Source organism: Athene noctua, chromosome 3, assembly GCF_965140245.1.
Source record: "Athene noctua chromosome 3, bAthNoc1.hap1.1, whole genome shotgun sequence".
Lineage (NCBI taxonomy): Eukaryota > Metazoa > Chordata > Aves > Strigiformes > Strigidae > Athene > Athene noctua.
The window spans coordinates 39262267-39287953 of NC_134039.1; the positions used below are offsets into that span (position 1 = coordinate 39262267).

At 37.3% G+C, this 25687-nt stretch overlaps 2 protein-coding genes across 6 annotated transcripts in view; one reads left to right on the forward strand and one right to left on the reverse strand.

Annotated features, from left to right (window-relative positions):
• Positions 1-19633, reverse strand: part of TMTC3 (transmembrane O-mannosyltransferase targeting cadherins 3) — a 32710-nt gene extending 13077 nt beyond the window's left edge. Inside the window, exons 1-9 of one of the 2 annotated variants that reach the window (XM_074902772.1) lie at positions 19542-19633; positions 12542-12655; positions 11583-11692; positions 10803-11019; positions 8949-9167; positions 5020-5119; positions 4215-4330; positions 2359-2531; positions 1431-1683 (exon numbers count right to left, since the gene is read on the reverse strand). In XM_074902772.1, coding sequence (XP_074758873.1) covers positions 1431-1683; positions 2359-2531; positions 4215-4330; positions 5020-5119; positions 8949-9167; positions 10803-10991 — 1050 coding nt within the window. In that variant the 5' untranslated portion in view covers positions 10992-11019; positions 11583-11692; positions 12542-12655; positions 19542-19633. Of the gene's footprint in view, positions 1-1430; positions 1684-2358; positions 2532-4214; positions 4331-5019; positions 5120-8948; positions 9168-10802; positions 11020-11582; positions 11697-12541; positions 12656-19541 lie in introns of both variants that reach the window. The other variant, XM_074902771.1, reaches the window with a different exon arrangement.
• A 111-nt stretch (positions 19634-19744) lies between these two features.
• CEP290 (centrosomal protein 290) overlaps positions 19745-25687 on the forward strand; it is a 54325-nt gene continuing 48382 nt past the window's right edge. For all 4 annotated transcript variants that reach the window (XR_012633408.1, XM_074902775.1, XM_074902774.1 and 1 more), the window contains exons 1-8: positions 19745-19988; positions 22086-22142; positions 22873-22993; positions 23132-23209; positions 23978-24047; positions 24268-24314; positions 24686-24829; positions 25037-25090. Coding sequence is in view for 3 of the 4 variants with exons in the window: in XM_074902775.1 (XP_074758876.1) it covers positions 22892-22993; positions 23132-23209; positions 23978-24047; positions 24268-24314; positions 24686-24829; positions 25037-25090 (495 nt within the window). In the remaining variant the exon portion in view is untranslated. The remainder of the gene's footprint in view (positions 19989-22085; positions 22143-22872; positions 22994-23131; positions 23210-23977; positions 24048-24267; positions 24315-24685; positions 24830-25036; positions 25091-25687) is intronic.

Here is a 25687-nt window from a genome sequence, read left to right on the forward strand (position 1 = left end):
ATGAATATAAAAAAAACCTACCCTCAAACAAAAATTAACTGACTTACAATAATGTATGCTGACAATTCTATTAACCCTTTCCTACTCTGAGATTTACTGGGTAGGGAGTAAACAAATGTAGGGAATAAAGAGGCTTAAAGTTCAGGAGGTCTCCTATAAAAAGAAGTGAAGCACTCCCCACACACATTTCTATTGCTATCAGCGCACTGTAGAAAAGTTGTTTCATCTTATGTAAGAAGGAAGATTAAACTGCTCCTTTACATTTTTTAAGTGCTGTAAAACTACATTGTTTTCTGGATATGTCAACCTTGCACATTTATTACATCAATAAGCTATCTAAACTTCTTTTCTTCATACAGTTTCCAAATTCAGGACAAGAGCGACACTACAGATCATTTTCCCAGATTTTCTAGTGAAACAAATTGCCTTGCTCCAGTGACAAGACAAGAAAAACCATATGAGTCAGAACTATAATATTAGGTCTCTTTGAAGTGAAGTTTGTCAGATGATCAGCAAAGAAATTCTTAGTCTTAAATTGTGCATAAATATTCCCACCCATCTGAAACTTTTGTTGGCTGAGTTACATACTAAAAAAGTATATTGTTTCTGAAGCAGACTAAGATCTATGCATGAAGGTTTGTTGTACACATAACTGCACCACTGATTTAATAAAAACCCCATGGTATCGGTAATCATTAATCTTGTGAAAATCTGCAATGGAAGCAATCAAAAAGATGACTAAGTTTGGATGAAAAACATACTAGCTCGTTTGCTCTTTTCTATTTCCTCCAAAAGATCCATTCCTGTTAATCTATTTCAGTATTAAGGTGATATAAACTGAAAAACAGGAACTGATCTTACAGATTGGCAAAATTAGTTTTTCCTTAGAATATGCAAAAAGACTACAGGAGAGTGCCTTTGTTAAAAAGAACAACGAAAGAAGAAAACTTATATTCCCAGATGTCAAAATATGTCCTGTCCTTTTATACCCATGAGAAAGAAAATCAAGTCACTTGCTAAATACACAGCATGACTACTGACATTTAAATAAGGTAGACAGTTTGCAGGATGGAAATGCATTCCAACCCTTAAAATGTATTTAAATTCTACTGAAAACCTCTATTTGCTAGTTGAGTTCCAAATACCTGAAAAAGGCTGAAGTACACTTTGCAAATAGCTAACATTGCTAACAAGGGGCATGTTCATTCTCATCTCATCTATTCATCTTCATCTCACCCTTGACAGAGTCACATACTTAATTGCAATTCAACAATTTTGTTGCTACAGTCTTCCTTTTTTCTTATATGTTCACTCTAGGCCCAAGCAGATGCAAGTAGTATCTCTGGGTCACAGCAGATTAGATATGTGACCAAAACACCTGAGCCACTTACACTCTTAAAAAAAGGACAAAAACAATGCAACGTTCATACCATCAGTACAGTCTTGGAGGAATCCCCAGGGTATCGAAGACTGAAGACAATCAAAGATCCCAGAAAGCAAAAGAAGGTAAGGGTGGCAACATTTCTAACATCTAACAAAGACTCCACGAGAGGAATAGTTCCCATTGTCCAGTCACAGCATAATTCTGAGGGGTTGAGAAGAAGCCAAGCATTTACAGGGAGGAGGTAGTTGAAAGTCAGCTGTCTTGCTGGGGATGGACTAACAGCAGCTGGGTTATCAAACCTAAAGCAAAAGAAAGGAGAAAAAGAAGCTTTTAATGAAAAAAGACACGGTCTTGATCCACTCTGTGCTCAGCAACCAGCAAACTTTAAATTCATAGCTAGAACTACCAATTATGGACATGTACAATATGTCGTAATCTTGCTCCATTTTTCAGGTGTGTAAGGTGGGAACCATGCACAATGATTCATCTTAGCACAGGATGGAGCCTCCTCCAAGTTTAAGAAACTGGTTTAGGATATAATCAACCTAAGTTTGAAGAAACAGAATGATTTACACCTAAGGCTGGGTTCAGTGGTCCTTCTTCATGTTTTTAACAGTTTGCTCTTTTTTTTTTTTTTCAGGGAAAATATTAGAGTCTTGTACTTCTACATTGCTTACACACTTTTAAGAATAAATTATCATGTTTCAGTTCTAACATTATTCATATAGATTTATCTTCAAGCACTGTATCTGAAGACAGCCATGCTTTCTGCATAGTATGTACCTAACACACACCCCCACCCCCAAATACTTTGTATGCAGTACAGGAAAATCTTATTCAGCCAAGGTTCAAACACATAGCCAACAAAAAATACTTTAGTAATAAAACACTGAATTTATGAATTACTAAGACAAGCAATTGTAGGCCACATCTTACTTACTAGTGTCTGTAAATAAGAGCCACTTTACTATTACCTTGTAAACACTGGTAGTTGAGACTGGATAACTTGGACTCTGACAACTACAAGCAGCAGTGTACTGAACATTAGGACTATGAGCTTCAACAGCGTTTGGAGCATAGAGAAAGGAATACTGCCCTTCCCTCGAAGAATCTGTACAGCTGTGTCCAACAACACTGGCAAGGTGTACTGCAAAAAAGTGTTTATAATCGGATTCATTAATCTCTTCAATAAATATGAGCTACCTAATATTTTTTTTCTTGGTTTCCTCTAAATGCCTGCTCTCAACCGTTACTTAATTCAGCTTCTTAAAGAGTTTTCATGACAACCTCAAAAAGAAGTCTACCATTCTAATAAAAATAATTCAAGTATTCTTGCTAACACTATGATAGCTAAACTTGTATACCTGTAGTTCTGTATTTTGCAGAGACAGATTAAAACATCTGTACCATCTTCAGAGGCTTCAATATATCAAGTATGTCCATGAAATAAATTTTGAAGAGGAGAAATCACTATTTTTAGAATTATCAGCCCGTCTGAAAACCTGTCTTATAAACAAAATTCCTTCAGAATGATAGAAATACTATTCACTTTGTGATTAAGACATGGATTTTTATGTTATGCCTCTATTGCATAACACATCTCTCCCTGCCTCATGAACATTATGATCTTGCACGTTGCCTATTACATACCCTAATTTCTTCCCTTCATACCTCTTTCCCTATGTCTTCATGTCTTGTGCTGGGGATGATCTATTGCTTCACATATACTGGTTGGCTGAACTACAGATATTGATAGGTTTTTAAGAACTGGTCAAAGTTAGTTCATGCCACACGTGCCCTCAGAAGAAGCCCAAGTTTGGATTTTATCTTTTTTTTTCCCTCTGTTGACTAACATAAACTTGTTAAACTTCCATGAAATTGATGATCAGATCAAAAGTTACTAGAAGAAAGGAAGAGTGCATCGAAAAGTACAGTCACATCTGGGTGATTTCTTTAGAAATCCAGTCCAAAAATTATATGCTTATTCCCTAGACTTGCAAAGGCAATAGTTACAAACACACATATTTCTGTAACCACAAAGAAATGTGACTTTGGTATTTTAGCCTTGAGTATGTATCCCCAAAAGACAGATAATATTTCGGCTTTTACTAATGCATTTTTTTCAAAATATTCCTTTAAGTAAATTAAGAAATAGTAAACTAGAAAATTTTATTAGAATATGCAATCATACATTTTTAAATTGCAAGGTTTGACTATTAAAAAGCCAAGAATTATTTCACTGCAAGAACATCTTGTTTCTCTAAACAAAAGTTACTTAATATTAAGACTTATCAACACTTAAATGAAACCCATCAGATTAGAAATTAAATTTAAAGACATTCTTAGAACAACAAATTTCATAAGAATTAGTGATTCAAATAAGACTACTCTAAATGTCTGGTTATTCATTAGTATGTGATGAAATGTATTTGCATATAATATGTTCTCTGTTTTTACTACAGGAATTAAAACCAAATAACCCCCCATCTTTATGCACTGCAGACTTCAATCAATACTGTTATATGCTAGTCTTTGCAAACCTAAATCAACTAAAACCTTAGGTTTCCATTAAGACATGTCAATTCTTTATTGAGTATATTTGCTAACATCTCTGTATGGCATGTAAAGGGAAACTTAAGTCATTGGATTCCCTCGCCATGAACCATGCATATTAAACATAAATCGAGTCAAAAAAAATCTGAAAAATTTAACAGAACTAGAGTTAATCTGAACTGACAAAAATCCGTGTTGAAATACGACACTTCAAAGTACTTAGTATCTCATTACAGAACTCCTGAGAAGGAAACCAATTTATTTTTCAACAGCTTACCCCTTGAGCAATAAATACTTCGTAAACACAGCATATCCCCACCACTGTTATTCCTTGTTCTTTACACAGTGTTGCAACAGCTACTAGAAAGACAGTCACTGCAATTGGAGTCCACGCTGCAAATAAGGAAATTATTGAAAATGTTTCATCTTACAACAAAACAAAACATTTAATAAAGTAAATTATCCTAGAAAGTGAAGCCTTTGGCTCCTCATGTCTGAACATGCTATGTTCTATAAGCTTATTCAGTATGCCCTTTGTCATCATAGGGAAGATAACCAGTTTTACTCTACAGAAAATATACATGTATCAATTTTTAAACTGCCTCCCTTAAACTGAAAGAACTAAATGAACGGCAAAAGACTTATCTATGATAGGATAACAAAACCCCCCAATCTTTCCTAATTCACCAGAACACTTTTTCAAATGGAAAATTTTATAGGGAGTCATGAATTTTCACAAGGTCAGTTTAACTTTGAAAAAGAGTCAAACTTGCTACATCTTGCCTCAAACTTTGCAGCTTACTTGTGACTGTGTGAGGGATCTCAGCATACTTCCACTTATGTGCACTAATAGAAATCAGTGCAAGAGTCCCTTACTCTATGTGTGACAAAGCAATGGAAAAAGTGCTTAAGTCTTCAATAAAAATAAGGCAATTTATAATGGAAAGTACTATTACATGGGTGTCTTGGGGCTAAAGGGTTAATAACTTGCTGAAAAACCAATACAACCATATTATCACTTTAAGAGCTCTATTATCAGTGATACAGAAATTAGATTATGTATATATTTGTCAATCATTTACCTATGGTATTATCTGGCCCTTTAGATTTTGTATATGACAAAAAAGCAGCTAGAAAAAAGATAGATGATAAAAGCTCTGCTCTGCCCACAACTCCAGTTACCTGAAAAGAAGAAGAAGAAAACCCAAGATTATTCTTCTAGTGACTAGTAACACAATAGCACATGACTGATACACTATCAGGATATGCACGAACAAAATCTGTAAACCAAGCAAAAAAGGCTAAGAAGAGTAAGGCTGCTTTCAGTTCAATCAGTACTGAATTCAAAAACAGGAAAGGCTGGTGGCCACCCGTGGCTCATGTCTCCTTAATGGTGATAGGGACACAAATGAGAAATGAGGCAGAAAATGGGCACATTATCAACTACTTTCTTCATAACACCTGGAAGAAACTAGCTTTCACCAATAGGAGACAAATAGGAGCTTTAAGTGAAGCCTCACCAGGACTGATGTACATATACATCCTTCAGACAGTGGTATATAGAAACTATGTTTGTTATTTTTGTCCATACCTTTTCTGACTGACTGAACAGATCTGAATCTGAACGAAGCATTCCCTTGACTGGTGCTATGGTAGCTCTTAGCTGAGCAGTCAAGAGTTACAAATAAATTGATGGCGAGCTCTGTGCAATGGAGTTAAAGAATAACTCAGGCTTTACTACAGGTCTGGCAGTTTTCTGAGTGATAACTTGGTTGGCAATATTAAAATTTCAAGTAGTGCCCCTTTGGTAATGAGGCAGAGAGGAATGGACTTTATGAAAATTTGGAGAAGTGCTAAAATCCATAGGACAGAAGATTGTTTTGAAATCCCTAATGAAATACAGATTAATTTCCATTTCAGGAGCTGTTTTCAAAAAACACTAAGGTACAACCAAGAACCAGATATGGATGACAGGTCACTATGTTAATGGTTACTGCAGTAGCCACTGTGCTGACCACAGTACCATTTAGGACTGCCTTTCTTCCTCATTTGTCCTCTTCTATAATGCCTCTACATCCAAATTTTTGCAAGTAAGCTGGCTGAAAAATGGCGTGCTATCCTGAGGCAGATGGTCATATTTAGCTAAGGAAAACTCACAGCTCTCCATTTAATTATGATGATGCTGAAAACTGACTTTCAGACATATGGACCCAACTAGAAGTTTTTATTCCTAGGTACATTCTTGGTGAAGCACGACTGATCCAGCACAGCATAAAAAGAGAAAGTAACTCAATAGCCAAGGACACAGTGTAAAAAAAAGTATTCAAATCTGAATTTGAAATCATGGTCTGGTACTTCTGTTGGGCGTAGTGTGTATTTACCAAAGGACTCACTGAATTGTGCACACACAAAGCCTGTTTCACAACTGATAGGACATCAGAGTTTGTGTTAGCATTTAATATACAGGTGTTTGCTTCCAAAATGTCCTAAGATGTTTCCAGGATTCCTGGTCTGGACCTCAGAATTATCCAGCACTGATGGAATTAAAAGAAAATTTTGTCTGTAGACCAGTTAAAGGAGATCATTATTAAAGCAAGTGTGACACCCCATAGCTGTAAAGTGATCAACATGTCTCTGACCAGAACAGTTGCAAAGCAGCTAGAAAGACTGACCTGGAATTCTAAAGACAAGGACAAACAAAACTATGATGCTGTTATTCAACTAATTTCCTCAAAAGTTCTTCCTCAGAATATGATATATTACCAACACAAGAGTCCATCTCCTCTCTGAAGTCAAGCAGAAAATTATTTTCTCTTTATTATGCTCTGCTAAGTTTTCCAGGAAAAATGCCTTTATCATAAAATAGGTAAAGGTTTGAAACGTTTATGCACTGCATCTGCTGTTTCAAACTCTTGTGCAGGGGAGTAATAAGTAGGAGACTAATCTGAAGGAATTCCAGACAGATGCATTTCAAATGTAAAAGACGCAAAAGGTACCATCCAAAATACCTACATTACAGAAACTTCCAGTTGTTTTGTCTTTTATACATGTGCGCAAGTTTCAACTGCTAACTCTAAGAATTCTTTCTTAGTTGCATGTTATGCAGAATTCTGAATGCAAACACTTGAAAGGATAAAATGAACTATATTTCAAAAGCAGAAAACTTAAATTGGAAAAGGTGAGGGGAGGAGGAAGAAAACCCCTTAACTGATTCTCCACTAAGTACCTAAGTACAACAGCTGGGGAATTCACTTAAAATTGCACTTAAAGTACGACACCAAGTTCTACCAATCACACAGTCTTCAAGTGCCCTCATGTGGCTAACACCAGGGATTACACACTTATTACCAAACCCTTTCATGACTGTACCTCCTAACTTTGTAATACACCGTCTTAAACAAAAAACTTGCATTACACCATGTTTTGTAGGATTTGTATGGTACTTTTTGCTAACTGTTGCGTAGTACTAAAAGCAACTGTGTTACTGTCATATGCAAACCGACAGTTCGAGGATAATAAAGAATCATCATATTTGGAAGGAAAGTGATAAAATTACATAAGATGATCTGAACCATGAACCACTAATATAAGTCACTAGCAAATTGCTAATGCTCCTGTAAAGATACTATCACATTTATTACAAAGAGGCAATGCCAAACTTTGAAATTTAAAGCATGTTTTTTTCAAAGAAACAGAAGCCAAATGAAATTAACAAATTATTTAAGCCATATTTTACCTGAGATTGTACAGGGGGTTGTGCTTTTGAGCACAAAAGCAAGCAATAATTTTTAAGTGTTTAACTTCCGAATTTTTAAACATGCTACTAACTTCTAGAAAGGACATACTAGTAGCTCATACAGGAGCCAATTCTAAACCACGTTAACTTAATTCCTGTAAAGATTTGCTCCAAATACACAGATGCAGGCTACTGAACTGCTGACAGGAATCTGTGTTTTTACAGAATGTGAGAGAGAGATGAGAACTCTTCACCCAAACAAATCAGAAAACCCACAACATAAAGTAAGAGCAAACCCTTTTCATTTTATTAATATCAAAAGATATCCCCCCCAAAAACCCACATTAAATAAATGAATAAAAATGTGACAACACCTCCAAAGAAGCAAAAGGTTTAAACATTTTCAGTTTTCTGAAAATCAGCTAATACTGTAAGAAAAAAAGACTGAGAATGCACTTTGCAAAACTTGTGAACTGCAATCAAGGAAAGCCAACCTAAATGGTACAGAAATAATAGCAGGGAATTCTGTAGCTCTCCGTTATCACTGTGTATCAGTGTTTCTCACAGAAACAGATCTAATGAATGACGAACACGAGACTATTTACTCCACAACACTGCAAGCCTGGTTTACCATTAAAAAGTATATAATCAGACAGATTGTATAAATAAGGCTTTTCATAGCAGTGAAAAACTCCTTCAGAAACAAATGAAAGGTAAATATCAGAGGTATGAAATGTATTTCCTCTTTCTTTATATGGTATATGTTGAAAAATAGAAGGTTCAAACAGAATGGTCCTAAGCTGGATGTAGCATGGTAACATCAATCCTAGAAAAAGTCCTGCTTAGATATACTGACATAAAAGAAAGTGGACAGAACAGAACTGGTGATTAGCTAGAGGAGAGCACTTAGCAATTCTAGAAATTAAGAGGAATTCATAGTATTTGCAAAATATCATACTGGATGAATCACTACAGAACACAAATATTTATGTAAGCTAAAGTAGCCAGCATCATAAAAGCCAATGTTCATAGCAGACTCAAGTTATTAAATAACTAGATTAATGCTTCTTCAGTTATTTTTCAGCAGCTGTATGGAATACCAAACAACTCCAAGCATTAAAATTTCGCACCTCTACCACTTATTGCAAAGGACGGAGTAAGTACAAGTGAAAATCACACACTTCTTAGTTACAATACATAAAACCATACAAAAACATGGAATTTAAGGTTAATTAATACAGCTTGACAAATTAAGCACATCACAGCTATACTTACCGCTTCAGTATGTATTGGGTGCACTGCAAAGAGCAGTGATGCCACTACACTGCTCCTGTTGTCCAGAAAAAGCTTACAGACCTTGAGGAAGACTACACAAACCACCACATGAAAGACCAGATTTAAGAAGTGGTAAGAAACTGCATTTAACTCGCTGAACAAGTAGTTTAAGCGAAATGTAAGAACTGTAAGGGGACGATACGATTTATGACTCCTCTCCTAAAATAAAACAAATAAATGAACAGTCACCACCAATTTATAAAGGAACTTCTACTCCAAAGTATCCTTCTAAAAATCTACACATACATGACGCCCCTCTCTATTCCCAGGCATCTACCTTCAAAATAAAGACCTGAAAAGTAGTAATACTAAAAAAAACTAATTAAAAAATCTAGTGAATTAAATGAAAACTCAAATTTACAATTAAGATCTTAAACAGATAATTCTATTTCTCCTACTTCCACACTTTTAATGGATTATTCAAGTATTTTGATTACTCCGCTATTTCATGGTTTAGATCATTTTTTTTATAAAATAAAAATTCAGTGCAATCAGCTAAATGTATTATCTACATATTTTCAATGTCTAACAGTCATTATGTCTATTTTGCCAGTTATTCCATTCATAAACCCTTTTAAAAACTACACTTAACACCATCTTCCTGTCCCAAAAGGCATTTGTCAACCCACAGCCTGTTGATATTTTGCTGAACATGTCCATAAAACAAAGGAAGAAAATACAAGGAAGAAATGAGAGGTGTGGGGGTGGAGTGAGGAAGGACATGACGGGGAACCAAATTGCACATACAAACAGACAAAAACACAAGATAGGAAAAAAAAAATTTCAAAAGATGACAAAGGATCAAATTAATCTGACTTAACCCAGTTAAAATTAACCTTTCAGTTGGTTTTAACTGCAAAATCAACACTGGCTTTCTCCCACTTCAAATGGTTAGGGGTTTTTTTTTTTGAGTAAAAACGATGTTGAAAAATACTACTTGCACTCTTACTAGAAGGAGTTTAGGAACCTACTTACTCTCAATGACTACAGGACTAGATGGCATCTGAGAAAGTCTGGAAGCTTACATAATTTTCATATAAGCCCATAATGAATCAAGGTCTATTTGTAGCAACTGTAGCAACTACTTCTCACAAGGAACTAACCCTGTGTGTTAGGGACGTAAGAAAAGAGAAGATCACAAGGCAGAATGCCTTGATAGGCAAAACCCCCTACGATTCAGGTATTTTTTTATTCATTTGTTCAATAATGACACTGTGTATAACTTTCTAAAACATATGTAAATCTTTTAAACATCATTAAATGGCAATGGCTATGAACAACTTCAATGCCAATGCAGCTCTTCAGATAAAAACATAGTGAATCTACATGGGCTACAAACCCAAAACTCTGAATTCACATAAACATATTTACTCAAATAAATTTAATGGATTCAATACCCATTCTCTAATTCCTAGCTTCGTTGTTTAGGATTGTTATCTTTCCTTCCAGATAGCAATTATAAAGAAATAACCTTGTATGCCAATGTCTAGCTTTTGCTGGAGGAGAAAGGAAAATCGTCAGTTGTCCAATTTTGATACTGGAATTAGATAACACACAGCATCTTGAAGCACGATATATGACTTCATTTACTTACAAGTTCTTTTATTGAACAAAGGGAAGGAATATAAGTGACACCAGTTCCCTATCTTATAATACAAAACACTTAACACCAAATTCCATGAGAAACAAATTATTCTGTTAAAACCACATTAGGGAAAAGAAGTGTAAAAACTTTCTGTAAGGTTTTTTTTTTCCATTTCCTAAATGCATCCAAATGTTTCACAAACAGTTTACCTCAGACATTGGAGTGCCCCAGAAGTCATTCTGAAACAGATTTTTTAATGGAGTAGAAGGATGCAAATCTTTGTTGTCCAAAATTGCTGAAACATCATCGAAAACAAAGCCACAAAAGAGACTGTTCCAGTAGCAGGCTGCCACCACACCAACTATTAATGCTGCTTCCTTCAGGCTTATATCAGCCATCTTCTTCAAGACTTTTCATGGACAAAAGCTGAAATATACAGACAGAAACTTGAGTAGTTTTACTGATTAAAACTGAACTCGATAAATAAAGTCAGATTACAACATCCAGTATTTTAGAAGTTAATGACACTACAAATCAGTAAGATTGAAAGCTGTCCTCAAGTCTCATCCATCTTACACAATGTAGTGTTTAAAAGAAATACTCTCATTAAAAAGTCTCACACCTAAAAAGCCCTCACTTGTGTGAGGCACACTGGGTACACTGCTACATTGCATGTTTTACTAAAAACCAGAAGATTGACGATAAATTGTGATGTAGTTTTTAGCACACAGCTATGCAGTTCAAGTGGACTCTACAAACTAGGGAAATATGATTAAGTTCTCAGAAACTTCTAACTCTAGAACCTTGAGTAATTTAACATACATTCATGATTTTTAGGTTTCAAGGTGTTTCTGAAAATATTTCAAAAGCAATTAAAAAAACAAATTTCAAACATTCTGAAGAACAAACAGGAAACTTGAACTTCATAAATATAGGTGTTCAAGAACAGGTAAAAAAGGACATTAGTAATAATCAAAAGTTAAATTTACCATTGAAGCTCACACTTCACTCATTTGCATTCTTCATAGAAGTTCATCAAAAGGTCGGTTTTTTTCTCAACTCTGCCAAATGCTCTGATGTCACTGAATGTTCATGAGTCCTGTCTGAAGAAAAATAGCATGCAAAAAGGACACTACAAATGAACTTTATCTTACATTATTTTCTCTCATCTTGCATAAACTTCCTAAGCCACAGAACTTAGTAAACAGCAGTTTTATGATTATTTTAAAAATACTGTATGGGTGACCTGATCAAAAGGTGAAATTACTATGTACAGGGTTGTTTGAAGACACTGTTCTGCCTTGGAAGAATAAGAAGGTAACTACAGGTCAAAGCCATTCTTTTTGACCACTGGCTGACAGAGCACAGATTACTGGATTACTGTCAAATGTTGGCACCAAAGATATTGAAGCTGCAGACAGCTGAACACACTGACTTAGTTGTAAGAGAGATGACTGAACAAAAATATACAGCATTTTCCCCAAAATTAGAGAGGAGTAACATCTGTAGGGACACAGAACAGCTAATACTAGCTGGATAATGTGGATCCACAAATATGTAAAAACATCAGCCTTATGTCTATCAGGGGTCACACATCAAATCTGATGAGTTATTTGGAAGGTACAGTCTGCTTTATTGTCCTAAACCCTGAAATGCTGTTGATTTATTTTTTTGCTTTGGCTTGTTGGGCTTTTTAAATTGTGTCCAGGTTTAAGTATATGGTCTGTTGTTAGAGGTTAACAAGAGACAGCTCATCCAGACAGGTAATCTCAGCTGCGGTTTGCAGCCTGGGCCCCAGAACGCGACAATCAACTATCACAACTAGTGGTAAAAGAGCAGTGGTACAGGAAGGAATACACCTACAATAAGATACAAGTACAGTTAAGCTAAAAACCAGGACAAAGATCATTTAAAAAGGAATCAAATCAATCCGTTCAGTGCTACTCACATAATGGCAGTAATGAGCTTTTTTTTTTTTCTTCTTTTGTAGTACTTGAAGCACTGGCTATTGGTGTTACTTCAACTGAGAGAGAGCGCCTTTTACAAAGTTGTCACCACCTTTCTAATAAAAGAAAAAAAAAAGGAAAAAAACAATGTTAAATGATGCTTCTACATCTGTTTGTCAGGCTGTATAAGAGTAGTTTAAAACACTAAATCAAGATTAAGTATGAACATATTTATGGTCATCTTGGCAGCCAGAGAAATCTTATTAAAAAAAAGAAAACAAAGCATACTACAGGAATACATGAAAAGACAGTCCACTTTTGAACTTCAACTCATTAAAGTTTTTTAGTGTCCCCTCCTCCTCCCCAGGAACCTGGAGAAGAAGCTGCTGGTTCTCAACCTGCTACAAACAAGAGTTTGGAATTCCTTGTTTGCAACAGGTTCCGAACAGTGCAAATCCTACTTCTTGAAGTTCTCTAGTTCTACTGAAATGTAGTGACATCTGAAAAGGACCTACAACAAACATGTAATGATTTTCCAACATGCATCTTTTAAATACAGTGTTCCAAAAATGAATGGGACAAGATAATATTGCCACACAGAACTAACCATAAGGTTTATTTAAATTTATCCTTTAAGAAAAAGCATATCAAAGTGAGTAGGTTTTTGATGACTTGAGACTTTACTAACAATATAAGTTTATCAATTGAAGCGTTAAGCCCTTGCAGATACTGTTTTGCATATCAAAGAGTAACTGCTAGGTAATTCTTTAACAACCCTATTTCAGGAACAGCTACTGCTAGACAACTAGGGAAAAAAAAAAAAAAGGTTAGATTCCTAAGTACAACCTTCTATCAAAGGGAAAAGCTTAACCAACCTTAATTGCTAGCTCCTCAACTACTTTTTGTAGGTTTTTACTTTTCCCTACACAGAATATATGTCAAGACAGCTACTTTACTTATCCCTTAATCCTAGGCAAGTCTGATACTTTCACAAGGCTTTCTTTTTGATCCAACTTTTTAGTATTTCTTCCACCCAGAACTCTTAATTTTACACCACTACTGACCATGCTGTTCGCTGACAGAGCTACATTTACCTACATGCCAACAGTAGGGAAAAGACTGTTTTCATATGAATGAAAGGGGCCTCTTGGGCATAAAGAAATTAAGATTTTAGCTACATCCAAAGTCAAGTTTAAGTGGTTAGCCCACCATCAGAGAGCCCTATTTGAGAACTCCAGAAAAAATTCATCTTTAACATCATAATTTTTTTCATTTGCACTTCACCCCCTCCATTACATGCACATTTCAATCATAGATATGATTGTAAATACATGACTATAATTTAGTCTGTCAAGCCAAGTATTTGACCAACAGACACTACAGGCAATTCTGAACAAACTTAAATTGACTGTAAGGAATGAACACATGCAACAAAATGTACTGTTCTGGTTTTAGCAGCAAGTCACACAACACACTGCTTGAAATCTGCCAAGCCTGGTAACCTCAAATGTATGACACCATACCCCTCGCAAAGTTTTGTTGCGTGCAAAAGCACTAGGAGGTCTTGGCAACAGACAGGCTTAATGGAAATCTGTAAGGGACCCCATTTTCCAGCAATCTGTTCCCAAGGCAAGCACAAAGAGAAAAACAAGAAATGCAAAACCACGTACAATCTGTAGATCACACCAAACTGAGGCACAGATACTTTATTACTCCTGACTTGCATTCCGAGGTCTTACTTTCCTAAAATACTGTGAAGATACATAGTTAGGAAAAGTACTTTTTCCACCTGGTCTGATTACAGGGTAGTTTAATGTTCTTGCTGAATTAAAGCATAACTATGGAAAAGATGTTTTTGCAGTCCTTTATGTTAGCATAACAAGGCAAATTTTGAGGAAGGCTAACCATTAGAACTACTACTTTTTATCAACTACTACAGCTGGGTCTACCACCAAACTCCAAGCTCCAAACCTGGAATGATCATTAACATGTTGAGGATGCAAGACTAAAACAGAGGGAGGCTTATAAAAGCTCACTTGTACTTGGAAAGCCAGGTAAAAGTATGTCTGCCATTAGTCTCAGTGGAAAACAGCAATTGCTATTCGGCAGCCAACACTCTTCAAGCCAACTAATCTGTTATCAGTTTGATACTGGAAAGAAAGAAGCCATATAAGGAGTATACAAAACTGAGAACCTCATAGATCACACATTTGCAAGAGGCTGCTGAAGCCTTGGTATGATTGGGCTCCTCAAGTGAGTGGGTATGTTCCCCTACTTGCCCAGTCGACACATTGCAAACAATCAAGTACGGTCTTGCAAGTGCCAGTACTTCACCACCTCAAGGGATGGATGTATTGACAAATACCTGTAAAAAACTGCCTAACAAATTGGTGTTAACACAGGTTTGCTGTGATGGAGAACCGCATCACCGACTGCTCCAACACATGTAAACAGATTGACTGTCCCTCAAGCTACTTTTTCCTCTCACCTACCTGCTACTTTTACAGCTTGCAAGACTGTCCATCAGATACCTTAACTCCACCTCTGGCTGTATGACTGCCAGTTTGTTCACGGTCTACAGAAAAGCCAGAAACCCCCCATCTGACCAGATAAAATAAGGACAGACGCATACTTTATTACTAAGATTTCTGTCAGATGTTTTAATTTACAACAGTATCTGACCATATGAAAAATAAACAGCTGAGAACAATAAGCACCAAGATAACCCTTGTGAGACAGAAACTGCATGATCATGAGAGCCAGTTGTGGAAAACCAGAATGCCCAAGCTGTGCAAAACACCTGATTGTTAGTCTAATTTTCTCAAGCTGTTGGGCACAGAAGTATGCATTTTGCACTGTGATGTTTTCATGCATGTACAGAGACATTAAGCAGAAAGGACAGACAAGAAGCAGAGCTCTCGAACAGGTTTGGCTTGTAAGGCATGTAGTTTTTCTCTTCCAATTTCTTGAGAATCCTCTACTAGTTCATCCAGTCTCTCCTTTAAGAATTACAGACATGAATAAGACATAACAAAAAAACAAACCAAAACAAACCCCCCAAACTAAAACACTTTTAGAAAAGTAAGAAAACAAAATATTGCTCTGCAATCACTACCAAATCAGTGACACTACAGAAGGTTTAGCAACACATACAGCAAAATATAGTAGTCTGCACAAAAAAAAAATCAACACATATAAAAAATGCATAATGATGTTCTAAAACCAGTATCAGTTGGGAGATTTGGGAGCGTTGAAGACATTTTCTGCCCATATGAATTTAGGAAAAATTATGAAGTACGTATTTAGGCAGGAATACAGCTACAATGCGTTCATATGCAACAGCTATTTAAAGAGCACTCCATAATTAGCTATCACCTAATGAACGTGCTATCTGCTTCCTTACATCAACAACAGACCCTTAGATGTTAGTATTTTCAACCACCAACAACAGACCCAAGATGTCAGTATTTTCAACCATAACCAAACTGCAACTGTTCTCTGGAGATGACGATATAAGCATCAGTGAGGCAACAGTCTGTAACTCCAGAGACATTTTAATAAACAGTGCTTTGTGTAAGCAATGTGAAGCATAATTATTATGTAAATCTCAACGAACTTAATTTTGTGTTATATTAATTAGGCTGCTGGAAACAAAAACCAGGCAATTTGCATACGGATCAGGCAGTTCCTTGAAAAGCTTTGAAAACAAGCTAATGAGCATTTATGCACATACCTAATCATAAAATGTGGGCTTCCCACTCTCCTGTTTGGAGATCTTAAAGCCAGTGAAGAGATAAACATATATAAAGGAGATGCCAAAAAATAGTCTGCATCTCATTTACTCTGAAGACATGTACTTTGACAACTATTGAAGGTCCTGAACTGTTTAACACACATTCACAGTTCACACAGAAAAGCACATCAAATTACCAAAGGTAGAAGAAAACAAAGAACTGTTAAAAACACTCCCAGTTTTATTTTTAAACAGGTGAGCAACAAGTTCATCTAAGAGCTGGTGGCTGTATTGATGAGTACCAGCAGATATATACAAAATGGGTTACCAAACTCAGTAGTATAGTCACTTAAAAAAGGCATTTTAATTCAGATTGTGAAGCTCTGCTAATATCTTTATTTGTCTTGCCTACTTGCTATCCCTTCTGTATTTTTATTTTTGGCTAAAGTGACTATTCTTTCTGCTGACTTGATACAAGTGTTTAATGACAGAAATAAATCATCATTTTGTTTCTGTTGTCCCTTTCCAACACAGCCTTTAAATCTATCTTAAAAATGTCACTCCAAGATACAGCTCCAGTATGAAACAACTCAGATGCGCAGCTGAGATTTAAATGAGTGGGCTTGAATCTCATATTGGAGAAGACAAGTAGTATTTGGGAAAATGGGAGGAAGAAGAATGCAAAACCTTCCCCTTTCACCTTGCTGAGATCCTAGAGAAGAATAAATATAACAAGAAAAGTTTTACTGTGGCAACTTCCCTCTGCAAATACTACAGGATCAAGAGGAACAGGACTCATCTGAAGTACTCTTCATTCCCCAGCAAGGCAGTGGACCCCAACCTTCTCTTCATACAGTTCTGAAAGATCAACCAGATGAGAAGAACGGCATCTGACATGGAGTCAGAACATGTGTTGCAGACCAGAGGGAAAATTTCCCAGAGGGAAGACTGTGAAGAGCCTGGTGGCAACCAAGCAGCTGAACTAACACTGGGGACATTTTAGGGTACTCTGGTACAAACAAGGATCAAAACATAAAACTATTTTAAAAATGGATGAGAAGACAACACTGGTTTAGCTGTAGTTTAGCTTCAATTTGTTCAATGGATCTGGTGCAATAGTCACTTGAAATACAAACCACACAGGTATGTTTTTTATTTAAAGGTATTTTATAGCTTAAAATGATTAACAGAATCTCACACTTCAAAGTCAGACCTTTAGGGTGGTTGTTTTACTACAGTCAAGCAGTAACAAAATAATACCTTTTATATTTAGAATAACCAAAACATGATTTGTTTTCTCATAGGACACTGATGTGAAAATAGCATCTCTAAAATAATGCTGATGGACAGTGTTCTCAAAATACAACAGCAGAAACTGCATGTTTGATAACTCCAAAGAATAAAAGAACTAAAGATACATAGGTGGCATAACCTGAAAAGACAGCTGTTAGAATCTGCTATGCATGTCCTTATCTAGTATACTTGGTCTGTATGACTTCTTGTGGTATTTTTAATAACATTCCATTAGGTCTTTCATATTGCAGTTTTTGTATTAGCTGTTTGAAATTACATACTGTTAACAAAACTATAGTTTAACATGGATACTTAACTCTTCTGTCAGGGTAGGTCAAGCTGTGTACTATGGAGCTAAAATGTTATTCGGCTCCAGAACTACAAGCATGTATTCCCACTTAAAGAAGATCCACTTGTACAGAGTTTGTCATGCAATTAGATGGGATGCAGAAAAAAAAGAAAAACTAGTTCACTTGCTCTAAGCCATTCTGTATTTTAAACCTTTTCTTATTTTGTGCAGGGTTAATACTTCCGTTCTTTTCACTTTTTTTTTTTTCTTTTGGAAGTTTTCGGGCCCACCACAAAACCCTTTTAGTTCTTCATCAATCTTCTTTACTAGCTGCATTACAAAATTATAGAGGTGGTTTCACTACTGGTATACGTAATGGTGTATTTTCTATTGATTATGTAACAGAACAACACTCACAAAATGATGAAGCACATGAAATAAATCACATTAAATAGCTATATTGGCCTTAACAGCTTGTTAACCTGATGAAGAGAATATAAAAAAAGAGTTCCTATTCAGAAGCACCCTAACATCAGTGGATTATTTTCTGTATCACAAGGGGATCCATTTCCTGAAAGCTCATCTTGTAGTAAGGCAGCATTATTCCCTGTGGATCACCTGCTCCACTGATAAAAGTCCCTCCTGTTACAAAACCATTGTTTTACACTTAATCACAACGAATTTTATTTTTAGTAACATTTCCCATTCATTAAACTTAAGCCAGTCTCTTTCCCTTCCCCAACTATTCAGTTTGCTTCTCTTACCCAACCTAGAGCTGTAATTAACCAACCTCTAGCTGAAGTATAAGAGTCTTTCCTTTCAATCAAGATTAAGAGTTATGCCATGACTGGAACAAGTTGCCTAACTATTAAGGAGTGTCAAGCATCTCACATCTCGTCAGCCTGCATTAAATACCAACACTAATCAAGAGACTGCAGAGTACAATAAAACAATGAATAATCCAGACAAAGGCAAAATTCCAAAGATTATATTATCACCTTTCTCTTTCCCTTAAGAAAAAACAAATCCTCCTCAGCTCTCCACAGCTGTGGAATGAACACAAAGGTATACACACACCTCGCGTAGTTACTGCTTTTCCTTTCTTACTCAAAAAGATGTGTTCACACCCATTCAGTTAAAACACAAATTCCCAAACTTTCTGGGCCATCAGACCACTACCAACGCTCAGACTTCCTCGCTGGCCACCAGTACTCAATGGATCCCAGTCCTTCATAGATGGGATCTCTCCCTGTACCGCGCTCAAGCTGCCTTCTGGGCCCCTACTCGTACGAAATTTACACGCAGATGACATGCACACCCGGGCAGTGCTGCTGCCCACCGGTCGGCCGCTCATGCAGCGAAGAGCATGCTGCCCTGGGCCGAGGCAGAAAACCCACGGCCAGGGCCGGGGCGAAGGGGGCCGGGAAAGCGGCCACTGCCGGGACACCTGAGGAAGGCCGCAGGCCGAGCCAGGGCGCAGAAGCGCGGCCAGGGACGCAGGCCGCACCGCAGCCTGGCGCTCAGCAGGCGCGGAGGGCTCACGGGTGAGGCCCGGCGGGCCCGGCCAGGGGAGCGAGGATCACCCGACGCCGCGGGGAACTATCCCGGGCAGCAGCTACACCGGCCTCAAGCCCCCGAGGTCCCGCCTGCGCGGCGGCAGCCCCCAGCCCGCCGCTGCCCGCCCTACCTGAGGCCGCGGAGGCCGCTGCCCACGGCCCGCACCACAGCCGCCGCCAGGAACGGCGCGCCCCCCGCCCCCCGGCCGGCAAAGGCTGCCGGGAGCCCGCCCCGGGCCGGCCGGCCCCGCGGCACGCTGGGAGCTGCGGTCCCGGGGGAGCCGCGCGGCACGCCGGGACACGCCGGCGGGCGGGGTTGCGGCCCAACCCCGTTACCCCGGTGAATGAAACGTTTGGCCCGAGCGGCATCGCGCCCTACCCCGCCCGTCTCCCCCCTGCGCGGCCGGGCTGTACCTCGGCATTGGGAGTGCCCGGCTCGCACCGTGGGGCCTGTCGTGCCGCGGGAGCGTTGACTTTGCCCCGCGCCTACGAGTATCCGGGTCCCCGGGAGCGGAGCTGGCGGGAAGAGTCTGATGGTGCCGCCTCGCAGCAGCCTCCACCGCCGACCTCGGGGAACGGTGAGGTCAAGGGGCGGGGGGGACCCTGAGGAAGGAGGCTAGAATCGCTGCGCCCTGCGCGGCGCCGGCCGGGGCAGCCTCCGCTCCCCCGGCAGCGCCGCGGGCAGCTGGGCCGGGGGCGGCGGCGGGGGGGCGAGGCCACTCTTGCGGGCTGGCCGCGGGTCCCAGTCAGAAGCGTCCGGGCGCAGGTAACGTCGCAGCGCGGTGCCCGGAAAAAGTCTCAGCCCGCCGTGTCTGCTGTCGCCTGATGCCTCAGCTGCGCCCCGTTGAGAAGGTGGACGCAAAACAGGGCAATTTGTTAATTCAGCAGAGTCATAAGAAATGGAGGCAAAACTGTCTCAGCAGTATCCCGGAGGAATCACGGTCTGTCACTGTATCATTCCTGGGACTGGGATATACAGATTGTAAGAAAACAGGAACCCTGCACAAGATCTCATTTGGTTTGGGGCTTTGTAGTTAAGATCTAGTGGTCTGTGGAGCTAGTAGATGAGAGCTAATCTGGATCATGTAATTTGAAAATCAGAAGTAGCTTAAGCAGGGTTAGCCCTGATAAACTAATACAGAGTTAGCAGAGCACATCTGCTGCCCACATGACTATGCTGCTTCTTGCTATTCGGTCTTGCTCAAGTATTCCTGACACCGTGCTACACGTTATACACACCGTTATGGAAAAAGAACAGTGGTTCCTACCGGTGCTTAGTTTCACTGTGATGATAAGATATCATCATGGTAGTTTATCTGCCTCTTCCCTGTAGGCAGCACAGGCCATTATTGTTGTTCCAATAGTACTTGAACATGCCCACCAGACCTCCTTTTCTATCTGCCCTTGCTGAACTTTGTAACATCTGGCTATTTATGTATGTTTGATTCCTTGAGTAAGTCAAGAAAACCTTGTGATAACTAATGTCAATGGCCCATCTATTTCACACTTTCTGTAAAGCTGTGATCTCAGTGTCTCACCACACAGATCATCTGTCAACTAAAAGCACAAGTTCTAGAGGGATCAGCTCAATTTTATGATGAAAACTTCAATTAAATGTTCTCTCTTTTTGTCCTTAAGTATGTACATACTGTGAAACACAGTACATGCTTAGGTTGTGCCCCCCACACCTTACTAGATGGTCTGGTCTTTCAAGAAGTTGGATTATTTTGTGTGTGTACAGATAGCTCTCCTTTTCGATAAAATTTTTGGACTGATGCTTTCTTGAGATGTTATTTTATAAGAGAAGAAGAGATTTGAAAGATGGAAGGTAGGAAAAGATTGACGGTAGTAAGGTTGCGTATTTGCTTTCAGAATAGTTTTGATTGTCAGGCATTTCATACCCATATTTACATCTCATTGTTAACGCTTAAACAAGTATGTTAATGAAATCAAGTGATGCTCAACTGAAGAAGTAGGAGCGCCAATATCAGTATGCGTATGATTTTTTCGTATTTTCCTTTGTTGTCTATAATGAAGCAGAAAAGCAAAAATGTGTATATGATGTCATCCTTACAAAGTCATGGGTTATGCGGAATGCTTGTTTTCTAAAACATTTAGCAAACACTGACGAAATGGTAAATATAGAGGAGCTCTCAAGTAGTTCCCTTATCCAGAAAAGATGAGGAATGGTTGATTTTTATCCTCCCTTAAGCATACAGCTGGATTTCAAAGTCTTGCAGCTCTTTCAGACTGCTTAGGCATATTTTTTTGGGAAAGCTCAGCCTTTCATTAAGGAAGGAATTTTCAGTTGTTAACCTGCTGAATGATGGATGAGGGTGCATGATGAAACATCTCAAAATATCGTGGTCAGCTCAGAGCATTGTTACAGTTATTGATGGAGCTTGATTTTTTTTGTTCTATAAAATGTATGTCCCTCCTATGTCATTAGTTTTTGAATAACAATGAATTTAATATTCTAGTTAGTTTTATTTCTTTCTAAATTTTCTTAACCATTTATGCCATATTTGTAATTTAGGGCATTAAGTAGATTAAAAAATGTTCTGTTTTAAACTTGGCAGAATCTAATTTTTGAAATATTGATAATTCCTTTTGGCTGGAGACAGCTCCAGACAACAGAATAATCCAAGAATTCCAATCCCTTCTGTCTTTTTCAGATACTTCATTGCCTGTCAGGTATATTAGAAATCACTGTGGCCTGCAACAACTAGTAGGTAAGCAACAGAACAAAACTTTGCACCACTTTCTGATCAGATTTTTGTCAGTTTCTGCGTTGTTTAATGTCCTTTATCAATCCGTGTATTCTAATAAAAAGAAAAAGATATTTATTTAATACAAGAGTTTAATAGCTTAGAAAGAAATATCAAAGTGGATTCTCACAGGATCAAACTAAAGCAGGTGTTGGTTGTTTTAAATGTTAGAAATAATGATTTTGTGATTATAAGGAGATGTTTATTCTAAAAGGGCTGATTCAAAGGCCATCCAGTTGTGTTTGTCATTAACATAAAAAATAACATGGGGGGGGGGGGGGGGGGAAGAAAGATATTGAAGTTAAAACAGAGGTTTCACATGTGTCCTGATCTTCACTGTTAGTGTCACAAATTCATTGAGTATACACAATGTAATTTTTAACTTAAAGAAAAAATGGTTTTACTATAGTTTCCTTGTTTGCAGTAGGCCAAAATGTGAACTCAGTGTTAATGAGTGTTACAAAATTGATACAGTTATTAGAAGCATTTTGTGTAGTTCAGTGGCCAGCCTCCTTTAAATAATTTGACATAAAATTGACTGGCACTGTTAATGTCTGGTAATTGTTATTTTAATCTATTTTCAGAAAAAATTATAAATTGGATATGGCACCCCTTTTAAATTGGAAGAAGCTTATGACATAAAATTGACTGGTGCTGTTAATGTCTGATAATTGTTATTTTAATTTATTTTCAGAAAAAATTATAGATTGGATATGGCACCCATTTTAGATTGGAAAAAGCTTATGAAAGTTGATCCAGATGCTCTGCCTCATCAAGAGGAATTAGCGGACAGATTGCTGGAGACTATATCCAAGGTACTCAAGGGGAAAACACAACGTAAAGGGTTTGTTACACATTCTTCCCTAAACTCTCTCTGGTCCATCACATACATACATGATTTATTTTGTGGATTTCATTGGTATTTGTATAAAAACACTATGTTGTCTTCTTAGGTTGATGGAAAAGACCTAAAAACTGAAACTCTGAAACAACTGATACAACTTTTTAAAATTACTCAGTCACTATTGAAGGTTTGTATTAATCCTCACTTTCTACAATTCCGAAGATGCATTTGCTTATTTTTTGTTTAAATGAAAACATCATTGCTCTCTTTTTTTTGTGTGTGTGTGTTTGTTTTCCTGTATTGAACACACTGGTTACAACTAAAAGCATTTATGTACTAAATGTGTGCTTGCACCAGAGTATCTGCTTGTAGCTGTGGGGATTATGGCATGTAGCAGTGACTATGACTAACATAATTAAATAGTTAAGGAACCTTAGTTTTATAGATGGAGAATGCACACATCTCAAGAATTGGTTAGATGTTGTGAGTTATTGGTAATGACTTTAATAGAAGTTTTTGTGGTAGGTTGATGCTTTAGAGTAAATAAAAATGTCACCATGAATAGAAAAACACCACTATCCTAAAAGTGATCCTGTGAATCTATCATACTTTCTCGTATTTATTCATAAATGTACTGAAAGCAAGAAATAACAGCAGCATAGGTGAGTGCATTGATTTTTTGAGAGACTTTTTTACTGTTTTTAATTCTCAGCAGTGTACTTTTGAATGTTTAAAGTAGCTCTGTAGGATAAATTACTAAAGAAGTTATTTCAACAATCAGAACTTCTTAATTGTCCTCATGGGGAAAAATGGGAGTGGTTTCATTTGTTTAAAGAAAGAAAATCGATGTTCTTTTGTAAACGTTTTCATCATTTTAAATGTGAAGTCTGTGGATCAATCTTTTAATATATGTTAGTAGTCAATATTTCTTCTTTGTTTATACTTTTTTCCCCAGATGAAAGCTCAAGAGGTAGAGCTGGCACTAGAAGAAGTTGAAAAAGCTGGGGAAGAGCAAGCCAAATGTGGTAACCAAGGCTTTTTATGCTGTTCCTAAATTATTTGTTAAATGTATTTTTTCAGTTTGTTTTTTTTTTTTTTTTTAATTTAGGGAACTGAATAAAATACCAACTGCTCTGAAGTCCGTTACTTCAGCAAAGCCAAATATTTAGCCTGAGGTTAACCATTGTTCTTTTATGTACTTTCTATCTTGTTGGGTAATTCACTATATCTGTTCTATTTTAACAGAAAATCAATTTAAAACAAAGGTGATGAAGCTTCAAAATGAATTAGAGGTATGTTTTAATTTTTTTTAGTTTACAGACTGCTTTTTGGTGGAGGTTTTTAAATGCATTTATTTAGACAGGTATTTTAATCTAGTAGAGACGTAATAGCCCAACATTTTACTAATACTTTTTATTGGCTTTTGAATATTCATCAGCCTCCAGTTTGCAAAAACCTGTATGTACAATGAACTTTTTTATACTTGAATAAATCCTGGGTTTTTTTAGAGATTTACGAGTTTTGCTGAAATAAGCTAGTATTCTCTTCCTGTTTCTTTTCCTGAACATTAGGAACGTTCGTTTTAGCATCTGCTTTGGGTTTTTAGTTCTTTCTGTTTTGAAGCACTGTACTATATTTATAATGTTACTTTAATGCTCTTAAGATGGCACAAAGATCTTCTGGTGGTCGTGATACTCGTTTTTTACGTGATGAGATCCGCCAACTGGAAAAACAATTAGAACAAAAGGAGAAACAGTTAACCAATATAGAAAAAGAATTGGAAAAAGAGAAGAAAGTGAATGAAGAGGTAAGGAGGACTTCAGCTTGACATCTCTAAAAGCTGCTCTGGCACATCTTTTGAAAAACTGATGTTCTGAAAAGACCTCTGAAATTAAAAAAAGTAGCGATGAAATGGAACTTCTGTCTGTTTATTTTCTGTTTTGTTTCTGGAGTTCTTTGTTTTCATAGTTTATGGTGTTATTGATACATATAAAGGTTTTCCATCTTGTTCTAGCTTGCTCTTCGAAATGAAGATGCTGAAAATGAAAACATCAAATTAAGGAGAGAGGTTAGTAAAGAATTATTGCTGATATACTGTATTTTTAACTTTATTTACAAGTATATTACTATTTTTATGTATTTATAATCTTTGGTGTGGCATGATGTTTAATTCTGTTTTAGAGCATTTTCCTGATGACTGGTACAAAGAGAATATGGAATTTTAATCACATTTAGCAAATATATTGTTCATCTACTCTAATGAAGCTTAGTTCATTGAGGTCAGAAGGTGTCTACATTTGAATTTATGTACTCCTACTGTGCATTAAGTTTGTCTGGATTTTGTGTGTTGAATTTTTAGTATTTTTCTTAGATACTATTGACAAATAGATTTGGTGGATATTAGACAGGATTCTGTTTATGCTTGTTACTTTTGTTAAGATTGTCTGATTAGTTAAAATTATAAAAAGTCAAAAGTTAATATAAAAATAAATCAAAGATAGACTTAACATTATTACTAGAATTTTTTTTTTAATCATTCTCGTGAAAAACTTTTTCTAGCTGTTTTTAGAAAAAAAATGGATGTTTTATACCATTTAATACCTGTAATCTTGGCCTCTGGGAGCATAAAACAGGCAGCAAAAGTTAATTTAATGTTGTGGGGGAA